The 18,061-nt window shown below is 42.3% G+C and overlaps 1 protein-coding gene across 1 annotated transcript in view; it reads left to right on the top strand.

Moving 5' to 3' along the window:
- Positions 1-18,061, top strand: part of PAX4 (paired box 4) — a gene marked incomplete at both ends in the record, with an annotated part of 93,930 nt that overhangs the window by 49,132 nt on the left and 26,737 nt on the right. Inside the window, one exon of the mRNA XM_082256298.1 lies at positions 1,811-1,926. Coding sequence (XP_082112424.1) covers positions 1,811-1,926 — 116 coding nt within the window. The remainder of the gene's footprint in view (positions 1-1,810; positions 1,927-18,061) is intronic.

The following is an 18,061-nucleotide window of genomic DNA, read 5'->3' as shown; positions in this document are numbered from 1 at the left end:
AGGATATCAAACTTGGCTATATCATGTTGAGCTCTTAAAGCTAATTTAAATCAATAAATAAAATCATCAAACACTTTTACCTACTTCCCTTAAAATGGGGAGCAGCCCACATGCAGTTCAGAACATAATGCCGTTAGAGTGGGTTTTCATACACTATATTGTGAAAAGTATTGGGACACCTGCCTTTACACGCGCATGAACTTTAATTGCATCCAAGTCTTAGTTCCTAGGGTTCAATATTGAGGTTGCCCACCCTCTGCAGCAATAACAGCTTCAACTCTTCTGGGAAGGCTATCCACAAGGTTAAGCAGTGTGTCTATGGGAATGTTTGACCTGTCTTCCAGTAGTGCATTTGTGAGGTCAGGCACTGATGTGGGCGAGAAGGCCTGGCTCGCAGTCTCTGCTCTAATTCATCCCAAAGGTGTTCTATTGGTTTGAGGTCAGGACTCTGTGTAGGCCAGTCACATTCCTCCACCCCAAACTCGCTCATCCATGTCTTTATGGACCTTGCTTTGTACACTGGTAAACAGTCATGTTGGAACAGGAAGGAACAACACCAAACTGTTCCCACAAAGTTGGGAGCATAAAATTGTCCAAAATGTCTTGGTAGGCTGATGCTTTTGCCTTGCTTTGTGCACTGGTCCAAATCATTTGGTGGAGGGGGGGATTATGGTGTGGGGTTGTTTTTTCAGGGGTTAGGTGTGGCCCCTTAGTCCCAGTGAAGGGAACTCTTAAGGCGTCAGCATATCAAGACATTTTGGACAATTTCATGCTCCCAACTTTGTGGGAACAGTTTGGGGGTGGGCCCTTTCTGTTCCAACATAACTGCGCACCAGTGCACAAAGCAAGGTCCATAAAGACATGGATGAGCGAGTTTGGGTGGAGGAACTTGACTGGCCTACACAGAGTCCTGACCTCAACCCAATAGAACACCTTTGGGATGAATTAGAGCGGAGATTGTAAGCCAGGCCTTCTCGTCCCATCAGTGCCTGACTTCACAAATGCGCTTCTGGTCAAACATTCCCATAGACACACTCATAAACCTTGTGGACAGCCTTCCTAGAGGAGTTAAAGCTGTTATAGCTGCAAAGGGTGGGCCAACCCAATATTGAACCCTACGGACTAAGACTGGGAAGCCACTAAAATTCATGTGCGTGTAAAGGCAGGCGTCCCAATACTTTTGGTAATATAGTGTATGTACTTGGGTGTGCCAATATTTTCTCATTAGATATGCAGGTTTTGCCTCTAGCTGTGGCTTGCTGATCCTCTTATCTCACTTTATGTGAACCACTTATAGTCAATATGATTTAAAACAATAGACACAAGCTCAAAATGCTTGTTTACAGGTGTTTGACTTTTTTTTCTGCCTCTAAACACCCCTCCATGTTAGCCTATGTGTACATGCACATATATAGGCATTTACAGGAGTTTAGTGGCAGAAGCGTTTTGAGGCAGAAAAAAAAAACATCACTTATGTGTTCATGAGAGGAGCATTTTGGCTGAAAAAATGCAAAAACCGCACATAAACACATGTAAAGAGTTTAATTATTTTAATGGCCAGAATAAATAATTCTGGCCAATGAAATAAATGAACCACCAAGTGCCTAACCTACCTAAACACACTTAAGCAACATTTTTGTAAATAAGTTTAAGAGCATTTTTGAAGCTGCTTTTCTCCTGCCAGGAGAAAAGAGTTTAGAAGAGCCCCAGTGTGCATGGGGCCTTTTTGTATGTTGTAAAAATATCTGTTCCCTAATAGTAGAGATATAAACTATGATATTGCTGTGTATGTTTTTATGCTTTTCTACAGGATTTTCCTCGGTTTCCTCACAATCAACTCTTACCACCAATGTCATACAACCCTCTGATATTCCATTAAATGCAGAGATACCCAGCTTAGATGGAATACCACTTCATGCCTCCATGGCAAGACAGCCACTGTCTTTTCCAGTTCACCACAGTGTCCCGATGCCTAAGAGTTTCCCAATATCACTCCTAAATATGGACACTTATGGATTCCAGAGAAACCATCACAGCGACCAGTCACCATGGACATTTGAAGGATTATACACTGGTTATACCTACTAAAATCAGGATAAATCAACACATTCTGGCTACTCTCTCAACACGATTGAAATATGCACAATTTGAACTATCTTATCTGCCAAAGGGTTTGTAATACTCAGACGGTTTTGTCAGGCAGTATGGCCAGGAACTGCTAATTGAATTTAAAAGAAATAGCAACACACTGATTAAGCCGGCCATACGTAGATTGAAATTTGGTCGGTTCAGCAGGGACCAGCCAAATTATAATACATGTATGAGCAGGCTGATTGTACCAAAGTTGATCAGAGTTTTCTATATGACATTCAATGGCAAGCTCATTACTGCCAGCAGCTGTAGGAAAGTTCCCTGCAACCCCCCAACCTGCCAGCAGAATACAATAGTGCTGTGGCACTGGCTGTGTTGATGGGGGAATCTAGTGATTTTCTTTTCTTCCACAAATGAAAATCGAGTAATCTATGGGCTGCTTTAGGTATCAACTCTGCTCTGTCTTTTCTCTCCTTCTGTTGGTAAAGCTGGCCATAGACGGGTAGAAACTTGAACAAAAATTCTACGCAGGAGAGCACACCGTGGACAATTCTCTAGCTATGCTGGGAACTTAGTGTACTCTCCTCAAATTATAAGACTTGTCTTGACACGCCCCTGCTGCACAGACATTCATTGGCAAGCTCAGTGTGCTCCTGCTTCTCCTCCCCCAGCTCTTATGCAGCTGGGAACAGAGGGAATATGATCACTTTTAAAAAAAAAGGGGAAAAAAAGGTACCGTATTTTCCGGCGTATAAGACAACTGGGTATATAAGACGACCCCCCCTAATTTTCAAGTTAAAACATAGGTTTTGGGCTATACTCGCCGTATAAGACTACCCTCCTTCCGAAGCAAGGCAACACCATTGAAAAGCATCAGATTTCTCATAGATCTCCAAGGTACCCTAGTACTGTAATACATGTAATCTCTCATAATATCTCCAAGGTACCCTAAGTATTACCTGTAATCTCAAGGCGCTGGCTGTGCGGGAATCCTGTACCGGTATACCGTATGTACCGTAGCTTCGGCCTCATACAGTATACCGCTCTGAGCCATTCACAGCGAGCGATGTATTCTATTATTGAATGCAATACCTGCTTGGATTGGCAAAGTCAGAGAGGCGGGCTGATGTTACTCCGCCAATCCGAGCAGGCTTTGCATTCAATAATAGAATACATCTCTCTCCCTGATTGGCTCAGCGCGGTACACTGTATGTAGCCGAAGCTACGGTACATACGGTATACTGGTACAGTTTTCCCACACAGCCAGCGTCTTGAGAGATTACATCTACCGGTAATACTTATACTTAGGTTAACTTGGAGATATTATACTCGGCGTATAAGACGACCCCCCATTTTTGGGGGATTTTTTTGACGTTCAAAAGTAGTCTTATACACCAGAAAATACAGTATTTATAATGTATTTTTATATCTATACACAAATGTTTTGCCTTTCATTTCTATTTTAAACTGAATGGGTTGTTTTACAAGGTGATTGTTTACAATCACTTTAAGTGTGCTTGTGGCAGAGCCTGATTATCTCCTAGCATTGCCCCTCCATCTCTCAATGCAGCTGGACAGCGGATGACAGAAGATGCAAATCAAGACACATTCAAGTACTGTACCTATGCTAGTCAAATGTGATGGGTGTTTTTTTCTGATGTGTATTTATAAATAGCATATCCAAAAACCTACATGGGCAGCCAGTGCTCCCATTAATGACTGTGATCTGAGTTGTCATTATGACTTAGATTACAGGCACCGTGGACAGAGCCAATCAAAGCATCTCTTTACCTTGTGATTGTTGCAATAGCCTATCACAGGAATCAAAAATGTAAACAGTACAACTGTTTACATCTGAGAGTACTCACCTACCTCCCACAATAGAGAAACATAAGGAAGTAGTATTTTACCAATGAGGGTGTCATGTACGAATAAATCAGCAGCTACAGATTCAGAGATGAACAGTTTGAACTCACTTTTTCTTAATCCTTTCACCCACTCCTATACGTCTCATCTCTATGCTGCCTTTCTATGTGACTTTTATATGAAACCTTCACTTCCCTTATCCTGTACAATAACCCCCTCCCCTCATACCTCCCATTGTATGTGACCTGCATATTACCCCTTCACATCCTCCCCCCCGGTGTATGACCTGTACTTTAATGATGCACTGTATCTAATTTACCATTACCAAGCATTATATTTTACCCACCTCAATACCACTTGGGGTACCTTTCCAAAGCAGGATCATTTTGGTAGTGTTGCTAACTTTTTTTTTTTGTATTTTTATTTGCTATTTTTTTTTTTTTTTAAGCAAGGACGAGACAATCACTGTCTGTTTAATTTTCAGAGTGTTTCCTTTATATAGTAAAAAATAAAATAAATAGAGCCTCGTCTGTTTGAAAAAAAATGACAAAAAATTTATTTAGGTACAGTGTTGCAAGACCAAGTAATCGCCAGTGAAACTATCGTATTACTGAAAACCGAAACCAGAAAAATGGCCTGGTAATGAATAGGTATTACAGGATGGTACTCGAAATACAAAACTGCATTACATGATGTTTTTCATATCTCTGTAAAGGGCATCTTGAACAAAAAAGAACATTTGAAAGCATACGAAAAAAAATTCAGAATGCCAGGAAATGATTGATGCTTATGGCCCTTACACATGACCTGAAAATTGCACGAAAAATAACACTTTCAAAGCGATCGTATGATAATCTGATCAATATTTCAACAGCTGATCACGACAGTTCTTAGGATATTATCCAATGGGACAACCACAAAAAATGTTCTAGCATGATACCAGATCCTTTGATTTTGTAATTAATATATTTATTTAATTTTTAATATTTTTTTTCTCAAAAGGCAGGTTCCATGTTAACAGAACAAAGGTAATGAATTATTGACATAACAGTATACATGATACAAGATTATGAAATCCAGGTTGATCAGCACATTCTCAGCCAATATAAACTCAAAATAAACAGTCCGTTGCCTCGTAAGAAGCTGAGATTGGAAGTTAAACTGGTCACAGTAAGAAAATAGGAACCGCCTAATCATTTTTTCTTTTTTAACCACTTGCCGCCCGCCCGCCGTCAATTGACGGCGGGACGGTGCGGCCATTGTTCTGGGAAGATGTCATATGACGTGATCCCATTCAGCAGGGCAGGCGCCGCCCTGCACTGCCGGTGTCGGCGTGTCCCCGGGACACCCCCCGTCACCGGCAGGGGGGAAACAGCCAATGGGCATGGCTGTTTCCCACGTGATCAGCTGTGTTCCAATGACACAGCCGATCACAATAGAGGAGCCCACAAGATGACCGCGCATGCGCGATCGGGAGCGCGCAGCGCGGTCATGTCGGTGGTTCTGTGTTCCCTAGGAACACAGCTAGTCACCGGCAGTAGTAAACAGTCACTGACAGTGACTGTTTACTATGTGATCGGCTGTGAATCCATTCACAGCCGATCACAAAATGTAAACAGAGAGCAGTAACTCACTGTTACTAGCTCTTCTCCCCTCACACAGTTTCCAATGTGAGAAGAGCAGAGCTAGAAACAGTGAGTTACTGCTCTGTACACCTGTCAAAGTAAAATCACACAAATAAATGTCCCCACACAGTCCTCAGCACCCCCCCCCCAATTGCACCTGTCACCCAACAGTCACCTCATCAGTGCCCAGAAATTGACACCCATAAGGCTACGTTCACATGTGAGCGTAGCGATCGCAGGCAGAATCACTGCGATTCTGCCCGCGATCCAGAAATCATTGCAAGAGCTTCTTTGGGGCGTCATGCGTTGTTTGCGCGATGTTACCGCGATTCGGCAGGCGGAAATCGCAGCAACATCGCACAGCGTTTGGGGTGCTATTGCAAATCACGGGCAACGCACAAGCGTCCCACGATTTGCAATGATTTGTGGATCGCGGGCAGAATCGCAGTGATTCTGCCCGCGATCACTACGCTCACATGTGAACATAGCCTAAAGTTCACCGGTCACCAGAGACTGCCATCAGTACCGCCGTGCACCATCGCCCGTCACCTGTCACCCATCAGTGACCATCGCCCGTCACCTGTCACCCCATCAATCACCGTCACCTGTCACCCCATCAGTCATCATCATCTGTCACCCTATCAATCATCGTCACTTGTCACCCCATCAGTGAATGTCACTTGTCACCCCATCAATCATCGTCACTTGTCACCCCGTCAGTGATTGTCATCTGTCACCCCATCAATCATCATCACTTGTCACCTCATCAATCATCGTCATCTGTCACCTCATCAATCATCGTCACCTGTCACCCCATCAGTCATCGTCACCTGTCACCCCATCAGTCATTGTCACCTGTCACCCCATCAGTCATTGTCATCTGTCACCCCATCAGTCATTGTCATCTGTCACCCCATCAGTCATCATCACCTGTCACCCCATCAGTCATCGTCACCTGTCACCCCATCAGTCATCGTCACCTGTCACCCCATCAGTCATCGTCAGTCATCGTCACCTGTCACCCCATCAGTCATCGTCACCTGTCACCCCATCAGTCATCGTCACCTGTCACCCCATCAGTCATCGTCACCTGTTTGCCATATACATGCAACCACTTACCGACCGCCTAACGACTATATGCGTCGGCCATTAAAAGCTAAAAACTGGGGTTATGGCAGCAGATAGCTGCCATAACCCCGGTATTTTTTTAAACGGCGGGCGGTCGGCTTTCAGATAAGGGTGATCCCAGTGGCGGATTCGCCGCGGAATTACCCTTACGGTGCAGGGGAAGAGGTGCCCCCCCCTCCCACCGCGTCCCAGACGTTTTCCCAGCTTACCGGACCCGCCGGCAGCGGGGAAAACTATCCGGTCCCGGATCCTCAGAGACAGGAAGTCGAGTGAGGGCAAGATGGCCCTCACTCGACTCTATGGTCTTGGAGGACCGGAGCTACGTCAAAAGTCGTTTTTTCCCTTTTTCAACAATTTTTTATTTTTTTTATTTTTTAGTGTAGTTGTGAGGTGTGAGGTCTTTTTGACCCCAGATCTCACAATAAAGAGGACCTGTCATGTCTATTTCTATTACAAGGGATGTTTACATAAAAATGATCAAAACATTTTTTTTTAAACTGTGTAAAATAAAAAATAATAAATAAAATAAATAGGAAAAAAAAAATTAAAGCGCCCTGTCCCCGTTAGCTCGCGCGCAGAAGCAAACGCATACGCAAGTCCCACCCACATATGTAAACGGTGTTCAAACCATACATGTGAGGTATCTCCACGATCGCTAGAGCGAGAGCAATAATTTGAGCCCTAGACCTCCTCTGTAACTCTAAGCTGGTAACCTGCAGACATTTTTAAAATGTTGCCTATGGGGATTTTTAAGTACCAATGTTTGGCGCCATTCTGTGAGCATGCGCAATTTTGAAGCATGACATGTTGGGTATCTAATTACTCGGCGTAACATTATCTTTCACATTATGGAAAAAAATTGGGCTAAATTTACTGTTTTCTTATTTTTTAGTTCAAAAAAGTGAATTTTTTTCAAAAAAATTGCATTTGGAAGACTGCTGCGCAAATATGGTGTGATAAAAAATATTGCAACGATCTCCATTTTATTCTCTAGGGTCTCTGCTAAAAAAATATATATATATATATAATGTTTGGGGGTTCTAAGTAGTTTTCTAGCAAAAAAAATGATTTTAGCTTGTAAACACCAAGTGTCAAAAATAGGCCCAGTGTTAAAGTGGATAAATGGACAACTTTGTGAAAAGGGCTACTTGGATGTTAGGCCTCTGTATGTGGCTAGGCTGTGTAAAAGTGTTACACATGTGGTATCGCCATACTCAGGAGGAATAGCAGAATGTATTTTGGGGTGCAATTTTTGCTATGTACATGCTATGTGTTAGAAATATTGCATAAATTGACAGCTTTGTGTAAAAAACATGCGTTTTCATTTTCTTTCCACATTTTCCAAAAACTTGTGGAAAAAAATGACATATTCAAAAGACTCATTATGCCTCAAAAATTATACGTTGGGCTGTTTGCTTTCCAAAATGGGGTCATTTTATGGGGGTTTCCATTGTCCTGGTGCTCCAGGGCCTTCAAAAGTGCCATAGGTTGTCAGGAAATTATATGTGTAATTTGTGCTCCTAGAATGCCGGACGGTGCTACTTGGATGTTAGGCCTCTGTATGTGGCCAGGCTGTGAAAAAGTCTCACACATGAGGTATCGCCATACTCAGGAGAAGTAGTAGAATGTGTTTTGGGGTGTAGTTGCAAGTATACATATGCTGTGTGAGAGAAATAACCTGTTAATACGTCAATTTGTAAAAAAAAAAACAAATCTTCATTTTGCAAAGATTTGTGGGAAAAAAATTACAACTTCAAAAAACTCACCATGACCCTTATTAAATACCTTGGAATGTCTACTTTCCAAAAAGGGGTCATTTGGGGGGTATTTGTACTTTCCTGACTTTTTAATGTCTCAAGAAATGAGATAGGCCTTCAGTACATCAGGTATGATCAAGTGTGATCAATTTTCAATGATTAGCACCATAACTTGTGGACTCTATAACTTTCACAAAGACCAAATAAAATACACTTATTTGGGTTATTTTTACCAAAGATAAGTAGCAGTATAAATTTTGGCCAAAATTTGTGAAGAAAAATTACTCATTTGCTAAATTTTATGACAGAAACAAAGAAAAATGCGTTTTTTCACAATATTTTCAGTCTTTTTTTATTTATAGCACAAAAAATAAAAAACCTAGTAGTGATTAAATACCATCAAAAGAAAGCTCTATTTGTGTGAAAAAAAGGACACAAATTTTTTATGGGTACAGTGTTGCATGACTGAGTAATTGTCATTCAAAGTGTGAGAGCGCTGAAAGCTGAAAATCAGTCTGGACAGGAAGGGGGTGAAAGTGCACTGTAGGCAAGTGGTTAAACACTTATTCATAGAAAAAGGGAGAGAGAAGAAAGATGAAAGAGGGAAAGATAAGGCGTGGGAGGGGAGAAGGAGAGGACAAGAAGAAGGAGGATGAGGGGGGTAGGGGGATTGGGTCTGGGGAAGAAAGGGGGAATGGATCCTAGCCAGATCATACAATTTTTTTTTTAGTACAGTTGTTGTTCGAAATAACAATACAAATACACTACAACACATTACATCCCTTCCGAATTTTTATTCTGTTGTACTTTAGTAAACTCATTTTCGATATGGGACTAGCAACCAAAAAAGCCAACAATCTGTTGTATAATTTTCAGATCGTGTATACAGGCCATTAGAAAACTAAACCCAAACTTTGTGTAGAAAATGAGGTCCTCCCTATGGTCCTTTAACCTATACAGCAATACATTAAATTAAACCTGTGCCCAGACTATGTACTCACTGCAGCAAAAGCACTTTAAAACAACCACCATTCATGTCTGTAGTTGTAGACATTGTGAAGATTTTTATCTTCAAAGTTTATCACAAAGACTCTATAATCACCGCTCAGCTCCCCTTATTTTCCTTGGCAGCCTGCTAATCTTCTAATGTAAAGATATAAATGTTCTGCTAGGTCCCACTTTTGCATTGTAGTAATGCATATTGATGCACTGCAATGCCTTTCATGTTTGCTTTGCTTTCCTGAAATAAGGTCCAGTGCAGTTTTTGCTATACTGCGCTGCATTGGAGGTACATTCAATATGACTGAGCTGCCTTAACTGTAAGCTCACTGTAACATGCATAAACTTATGTGCAATAACACAGTGATGACTTGGTTTAGGCCTCTTTTATGGCTTGTTTAGAATAGGTCTGTGTAAAGTTAATTGTCTGGGAACAGTTGCACTTTAAAGAGGAGATCCAGCCTCCTTCAGAAAAAATTTAAAGTCAGTAACTTCAAATACTGTAGCTGCTGACTTTAAATATTAGGACACTTACCGGTCCAGGAAGCCCACATGGTCAGCCCCCCAGCCGATAATTACATCGGCTCTATGAGGTTTCTAAGGGAAACTGGTACAGCTTATGTTGATGCTTGTCACTTAATTTGGCATACATGTAAGGGTTTTCAACCACTTACAGTGGTTTAACAGGACAGGTTCCACTCAGAACAGGCCTCGTCATGGTTGACCAAAGGAGTTGAGTGCACGTGCTCAGCGTCGTATCCAGAGGTTGTCTTTGGGAAATAGATGTAAGGGCTCTTTCACACGGTCCGCCTCCCCGCGGATCGGTGTTGCTCAGCGGGGATCGATCCGCGATTCCCGCTGAGCCGGCGAGTGACAGCTCCGTCTCCACTTGCAGAGCGGAGAGGGAGGTGTCTCAGCACCTGCTGCCCTCTATGGGGGATCGGATGAGAGCGGACCGCTTGTCCGCTCTCATCAGATCCACTCCGCTCCGATTACTAAACGGATGGAAAAATAGATTTCACGCACAGGATCGGATGCGGATGGCAGCGGGTATCAGCGGAGGTGTCTCCGCTGACATCCGCTGCCCCATAGAGCTGCATGGAGGATCCGATCAGATCCGCCTAAAAAACTGACAGGCGGATCTGATCGGATCGCCCGTGTGAAAGAGCCCTAAGAGTGCTGCCAGCATTGCTGCAGAGGTTGAAGGGGTGGGGGGTCAGCCTGTCAGTGCTCAGGCCATATTCCGCACACTGCATCAAATTGGTCTGCTGGCTGTTGTCCCAGAAAGAAGCCTCTTCTAAAGATGATGCACAAAAAAGCCCGCAAACAGTTTGCTGAAGACAAGCAGACTAAGGACATGGATTTTGGAACCATGTCCTGTGGTCTGATGAGACCAAGATAAATGAATTTGGTTCAGATGGTGTCAAGGGTGTGTGGCAGGAACCAGGTGAGGAGTGCAAAAACAAGTGTGTCTTGCCTACAGTCAAGCATGGTGGTGGGAGGGTCATGGTCTGGGGCTGCATTAGTTCTGCCGGCACTGGGGAGCTACAGTTCATTGAGGGAACCATGAATGCCAACATGTACTGTGACATACTGAAGCAGAGCATGATCCCCTCCCTTCAGAGACTGGGCCGAAGGGCAGTATTCCAACATGATAACGACCCCAAACACACCTCCAATATGACCACTGCCTTGCTAAAGAAGCTGAAGGTAAAGGTGATGGACTGGCCAAGCATGTCTCCAGACCTAAACCCTATTGAGCATGTGTAGGGCATCCTCAAATGGAAGGTGGCGGTGCGCAAGGTCTCTAACATCCACCAGCTCTGTGACATCATCATGGAAGAGTGGAAGAGGACTCCAGTGGCAACCTGTGAAGCTCTGGTGAACTCCATGCCCAAGGGGGTTAAGGCAGTGCTGGAAAATAATGGTGGCCACACAAAATATTGACACGTTGGGCCCAATTTGGACATTTTTACTTAGGGTTGTACTCACTTTTGTTGCCAGCAGTTTAGACATTATTGGCTGTGTGTTAGTTATTTTGAGGGGACAGCAAATTTACACTGAAATACAAGCTGTACACTCACTACTTTTCATTGTAGCAAAGTGTCATTTATTCGGTGTTGTCACATGAAAAGATATATTAAAATATTTACAAAATGTGAGGGGTGTACTCACTTTTGTGAGATACTGTATTTATTTTTATATCATATACAATTTTTATGTATCTTTTTTTAACATATCTTCATTGGTATAACAAGGGTCTAATAGGCCCCCTATGTGATGACATTGTCTGGTGACAGTTCTCTTTTTAAAGACATCAGGAGCCTATTAGACCCCTAATATCTCCGCTGCCGACCTCTCTAGCAGATCAAGCACTGTGCTTAATGGGCTGTTTATCCAGCAAACCAGCTGGGATTTGACAGCTCTGAATCCAGAAATGCTTAGAAGTGAGCATTTCCAAATTCATTAATCGTAGAGATTAGGAAATGGATGTGCCCTGAGCTCCTGCTAGCCATCCTGACACAGTTTATCACTGTACTGGGCTCCTTGGAGAAGTGGGAGAGCTCAGGATCCTCAACAGCTCTTGTGTGCCAGGATGACTGAAATCTAGAACCTAACCCTATCATCAACCCTTAATTCTCAGCCTAGCCCTTATTTGTGGACAGGCTATAGAGATTTTACATATTCATTGCATATTCATAAGAAGCAGAAAATTAGCCATTCAACAAGTCCTTACTGACCCTGTATCTACAGGCACTTTGGTGAAATTAATTCTTGAAATAAACACTAGAAGCACTGGAGTACTTCTGTAAGGGATTGCTCACACCATCACGGTATGACTGCACTAAAATGTCTGTTCACAGTGATCACGGGTGCAATGCTTTACAAGCTCAAATGCAAATAAATAATAAATGCACAAATGTATTTTTTTTAAAAAAATTGGATGCATTTAATTTTTGTTTTGCAAAAAGTGGAATTATGCTTTAGGGCTCTTTCACACGGTCCGCCTCCGTAGACGGATCCGTGCTGCTCAGCGGGGATCGATCCGCGATCCCCGCTGAGCCGGCGGATGACAGCTCCGTCTCCGCTTGCAGTGCAGAGAGGGAGGTGTCACAGCCCCCGCTGCTCTCTATGGGGAATTGGATGAGAGGGGACCGCCTGTCTGCTCTCATCCAATCCCATCCGATCCGATCCCCAGGACGGATGGAAAATAGGGTTTCCATCCGTCCGGATTTCACGGACAGGATGGGATGCGGATGGCAGTGGGTGTCAGCGGACATGTCACCGCTGACATCCGCTGCTCCATAGGGCTGAATGGGGCATCCGATCAGATCCACCTAAAAAACTGACAGGCTGATCTGATCGGACCGCCCGTGTGAAAGAGCCCTTAGGTTACTGCTTTTAAACTGTAAAACAAATCATTTTACATTATGGTGTTTGGTTCATTGGATTGATACATTTTCTGGGAATTGACAAGTAGTAAGCACAGTTTGACCTATTTTGTACAGAAGAGTTAGAAATATCTTCTCATGAGATTAGAGGTGAAAGAAGTAGTGGGAATACTTGTTGATTTGCTGAGCACTTTAAAGAACACTGTTTGATATAAAAACTAAAGAACACAATAGCTAATTGGATTTTTGGGACTTATTTGCATTGAATATTATACATATATTTGACAGGATGTAATTTTGGCACTTTTGTGTATTTAGATGTATTTATTTGGGAACATTATATGAAATTTTTATAACCTCTTTTTATAGTAATGTAATTAAACATGGCAGACACATCAATCAGGACAATCACTGAACACTTGTTAATTTATTTTATTGCGGCAGCCCTAACACATCATTTTAGGTACATTTAGTATTTTTTGGAAAAATATGTCAGAAAAGTAATTGCCTTTTAAAAGATGGGAGGCCTGAAGCAACTCTGCTTCTTTCTCAGCAACTATAAATTGATGTGCAAATCTAGCCAGAGATAGTTAGTTTAGCTGAATGAAAAAGAAACAGATGCCTTCATCCACACAAACTGGGCGGATAGGGAGTCCTCCCTTCCAGGACGTTGTGTTCAGAATACAGTGATCAGCAGTTGCAGCCACTGATCGATAAACATTTTCCAGCAAGTCCCTTTGACAAAAGTTGATCAAGCGACTAACTTCTGTCAAGCAGGGATGGTCATACTGGCAAAAAGTCCCTGCTCAACTGAACAAATTTCAATCACTGTATAGCCAGCATAGGGGGGCAGGGATCTCAACAAGCTAAACCCGTACGTATACACAGCTCACCCGAACAGATAAATAGGGCAGATATACTTGCACCAGAACACAGAAAAGAAAACAAACACAAAAAAATAAAGAGGTAGGCAGTGAAGCCCAGCGAAGACAGAAGGAAAAGCAAAAAATGCAACAGCCAGCACACGCAGGTACATTTCTGATGTCCATCATATCTTCATTCTTAGCTGCCATTTTTTTTTTTTCAACTTCATTCAGCCAACCCAATAACAAATACAGTAGTTGGTTAAATTCAACATTATCTAAAGAAAATGTAATATTTGGTAACGCGTTATGAGTGACTGCAAACATTGAGAGCCATCAGAATTATCACAGGTATTCATTAGTGATCCAAGTACCATCGGCAATGAGGATCCCGTTTGTATCACTCTGTAAGAAAAGTCATAGTGAGTTATAATGGTTAGAATGGATGCCCTCTAATATCAATATTCCTGGGAATTGTCCATTGCTGTGAAATGTTTTATAGTTGGTCCTGTTCCATAATTTTTTGTCCTTGACCCAGAAGAAAACAAAATGTACCTATTTTATTTACATGCTCTAATACTTTATAAGAAAAGCACTTGGGAAAAATAGTAAGTAGGAAGAAGTTTTCATTTCTGTCAGACAGCTGTCCTGTGTACACTAAAACTAAAGGGAAAGCCAGTTCAACTGTGAAAGTGTGTTACTTATGTAGAGCAGGCCCTTGACTGGTCCTGCTGATTTATCCAAGGTTCTCTTCCCATCTGGGTCCCCAGGCAGCCATGCACACAACATGTGAACAGTCTCACTAAAAATAACCAGGCATTAGATATCTTTTCAGGCTTCATTGCTGGTTAAGCTTGGGTGGGCTGTGGGAAAGCATTGGGATACTCCAGAATTTAGGGCACAAAGTGGAGGACTATCTTAATTCTGTCTACTCTCTTCAGGTATATCCATCTCAGAGAATAGAAACACAAGTACATCTGGGACTCCCAGCAGGGCAAATCCCACTTTAACAAAACTGACACAGTCAAACAAGGGGTTAAGGAGCAGACAGTCACTAGGATCCAACTTCCAGGCCTATACTCGCTGTGTCCCCAGATAGGAGGGCAGGAGCTGCCAAGTTAACTTTTAACAACCAATCACAAGCTGGCAGAGTTGTATAAAGTACTCGAAACCCATACTTGAGTAAAAGTACAAGTACTCGATCAAAAAGTGACTTGAGTAGAAGTGGAAGTGCTCGATCAAAAAGTGACTTGAGTAGAAGTACAAAACTATTCAACATTTTTTGTACTTAAGTATTGCAAGTCGTTTTTTAAAAAATTATGCTACTCAAGTACTGAAAGTAAAAGTACAAGTAGTTTTGAAAAAAAATTGCTATTCAAGTACTGAAAGTAAAAGTACAAGTACTGTGTTATGTAGTTATTAAAGAAAGAAGTCAAAAGTTTGAACATCATATTGTTTTTTATTATTTCAAATGCAGCTTTTATTTATACATACAGTAGCATTTATTTTCGTATGCGCTGATAATACATGTTTTGAGCTTCATGAAACCTGCCATCTACTGTTCTGGCAGTGGTAATTTTTATGATAGTAACGAGTAACTATGCAGCACAAAAAAAAAATATCGGAGTAGAAGTATTAAAAACATGGAAAAAATGTAGTGAAGTAAAAGTGGAAGTCGGAGAAAAAAATTCTACTCTAGGAAAGTACAGATACCGCCTTTCCGTACTTAAGTACAGTAGTGAAGTAGTTCTACTTAGTTACTATACATCTCTGCAAGCTGGTTACCAGGAAAAGTTGTGCAGCTCCCACCCTCCTTCTGGAGCTGTCCTGCTTACAATATCATCCTCCAGCTGTAAATGTGGAGCTGACCTGCCACCGATGTCAGCCTCCTGCCATCCATGCAGAGCTGTCCTGCTTCCGATGTCAGCTCTAGATTGATGTGCCTCTTGCCTTCTGCCCTGTGTAGGTAGGAAATTAAAAAGAGCTGTCACTGCTGTGAAGGATGTGGGGGAAGCCAAGGATGATGTGAAGGGGGCCCAAGGACAGGAATATGGAGGAGAGGGGTGATGACAGAAATGTGATGGGGGGAGTGAGGACATGAATGTGAAGGAGACTAAGGAGAGGAATGTATTGTTAAGGGGAGGGGGGGTGAGGAATGTAAAGGAGTAGGGGGGTGAGGACAGGAATGTGAATGGAGGCAGAAGACAGGAATGGACAAGGAGGGGGGGGGCAGGAATGTGAAGGAGTAGGGGGGTGATATAATGGGGGGATGATGACAGGGATGTGAGGGGGTGATATGAAGGGGAGGCTGAGGACAGTAATGTGAAGTTGGAGGGGGCTGATATAAAGAGGGCAGAGAACTGGAATGTGAAGGGGAGGGGATATTAATAAGGGGAGTGATGTGAAGGGGGGTTGAAGACATTGCTGCAAAGGGGGGACTGTGATAAAAATTGGTGATCTTGATGTAGAGGGGACAGAATCGTGATGTGAAAGGGGGCTATGATGTATAGGGGGGTTTTGATGTGAGGGGGGCTGAGAACATTATTGTAATGAAGGGATTGTGATGTGAAGGATCTGAGACTAGGTTTATATTATTGCTTCTGCGTTTAGGCAGCCCATTCATTTCAATGGGCTGTCTCACATGCAGAAAAGGAAGTCAATGCCAATTTTTTTAAAATTTCGGCGCACAAAGCTGGTTTGGCACTTACAAAATTGTGTGGCATTTGCCGATGCTTCAAGGTGCCATTAAACCAAATGTGATTCGGACCGCTGTTGGAAGAAAGTTTTAGTGACTGGACCTCCGTGAATTTAATTCAATACCCCTGGAGTAGAGCATGATAACTTTGCAAAGTAAATTCTCACTTTGGAAGGTAATTTGCATACAGAGAAAATTAAAAAAAATAGGGTTTTAGCTTGCACATAATTGGAAGATTGAACCCTAAGCAGATCATTAAATCATTCACTAAGCTAAGGGGAAATTCCTTTGCAAAATGTAAATGTACTGTAGTTTTGTGAACAGCCTATAATCGTTTAGTAAATTAACCAGAGTATGCTGCAAAGAAATCCTTTTCTTATAGAAGAAAAATGATGGGAGAAGAGTTATAAGAAAAATAATCTATCAGATTAAAAAAGACCTGGGCTAAGAGAAACCTGAAGTGTGTGACTGCTGACCACTTCTGAAAATCCTATCTGCTGGCAATAATGGTGATACTCTGACTTTAATACATTCTGAACCACTGTTTTATAACAAACATGCAGCAAATGAAATTAGCATTAAGTCATCTTTAGCTCCTCATCTTTTTGCTTGTTCTTTATTAATGACTCAGAAAGAACTGAAAACACAGGATCAGCATTGCAGCTAGGCAACTAGCATTGTCAGAGAGGGAAATCAGCAATTGCAGTCTCCAGATTTCTCCCAAGACAGGTTTCATTTAAACTTAACAGAAACTCTGTGAAAAGCAAGCTGAATAGATGACCCTTTAAACATGAGATGGAGGGGAAAAGATTTGAGCAATGATAATTTTTAAAAAATGATCAGTACAGAACATGCATGCAGGCTGTGCATCCTCCAGACATCCATGTTGTGGGACCTCTTTTAGGGTGACGAGCAAACTACTGATAAAATCCAACCCCAAAGTTAATTTCCAGAACTGCCTGGCCATAGGGTGTGTGCTTATGTTGCATACTACTTATGGACATGGTGGTCCGTTCTCATCCGATTCCCCCATAGAGAACAGCGAGGATCTGACAGCTCCGTCTCCGCACACAGAGTGGAGAGGGAGTTGTCATCCACCTGCTCAGCGGGGATCGGCGGATCGATCCCCGGCTGAGCAGCACGGAGTCCGCCGACGGAGGCACACCGTGTGAAAGGACCCTAAGGATACACCTTGACTGAAAAATACATACTGTTTCTAAAAACCAAAAACATTTGTGTCATCCAGTTCGCTGATGACATAGAGCTTTTTTACCAGCCTTTTACTACCACTGATTGTAAACATGACTATTACTTTTTCTATTTATGATATACTGCGTGTATTACCTCCTATCTGTTATTTTGACACGTTTTTTAATCTATTATAAGTTATAAAAAATGAATTTATAACAAAACCTATAGATGAAAAGGGGTGGACAAAGGCAACAGAATATATGCAACTACCATATTTATCGGCGTATAACACGCGCCGGCGTATAACACGCACCTCAATATTAGTAGAGAAATTTCAGGAAAAAAGCTTAAATTGACATCTCACCAGTGCCCATGAATGCAGCCTCATCAGCAGTGTCTAGCAATGCAGCCTCATCAGCAGTCTCCAGCAACGCAGCCTCATCAGCAGTCTCCA

Source organism: Pelophylax lessonae (assembly GCF_965119305.1).
Source record: "Pelophylax lessonae genome assembly, chromosome: 4".
NCBI classification, from domain to species: Eukaryota; Metazoa; Chordata; class Amphibia; order Anura; family Ranidae; genus Pelophylax; species Pelophylax lessonae.
The sequence above is the reverse complement of the archived record's forward strand: the minus strand, read 5'-3'. Positions and strand labels throughout refer to the sequence as shown.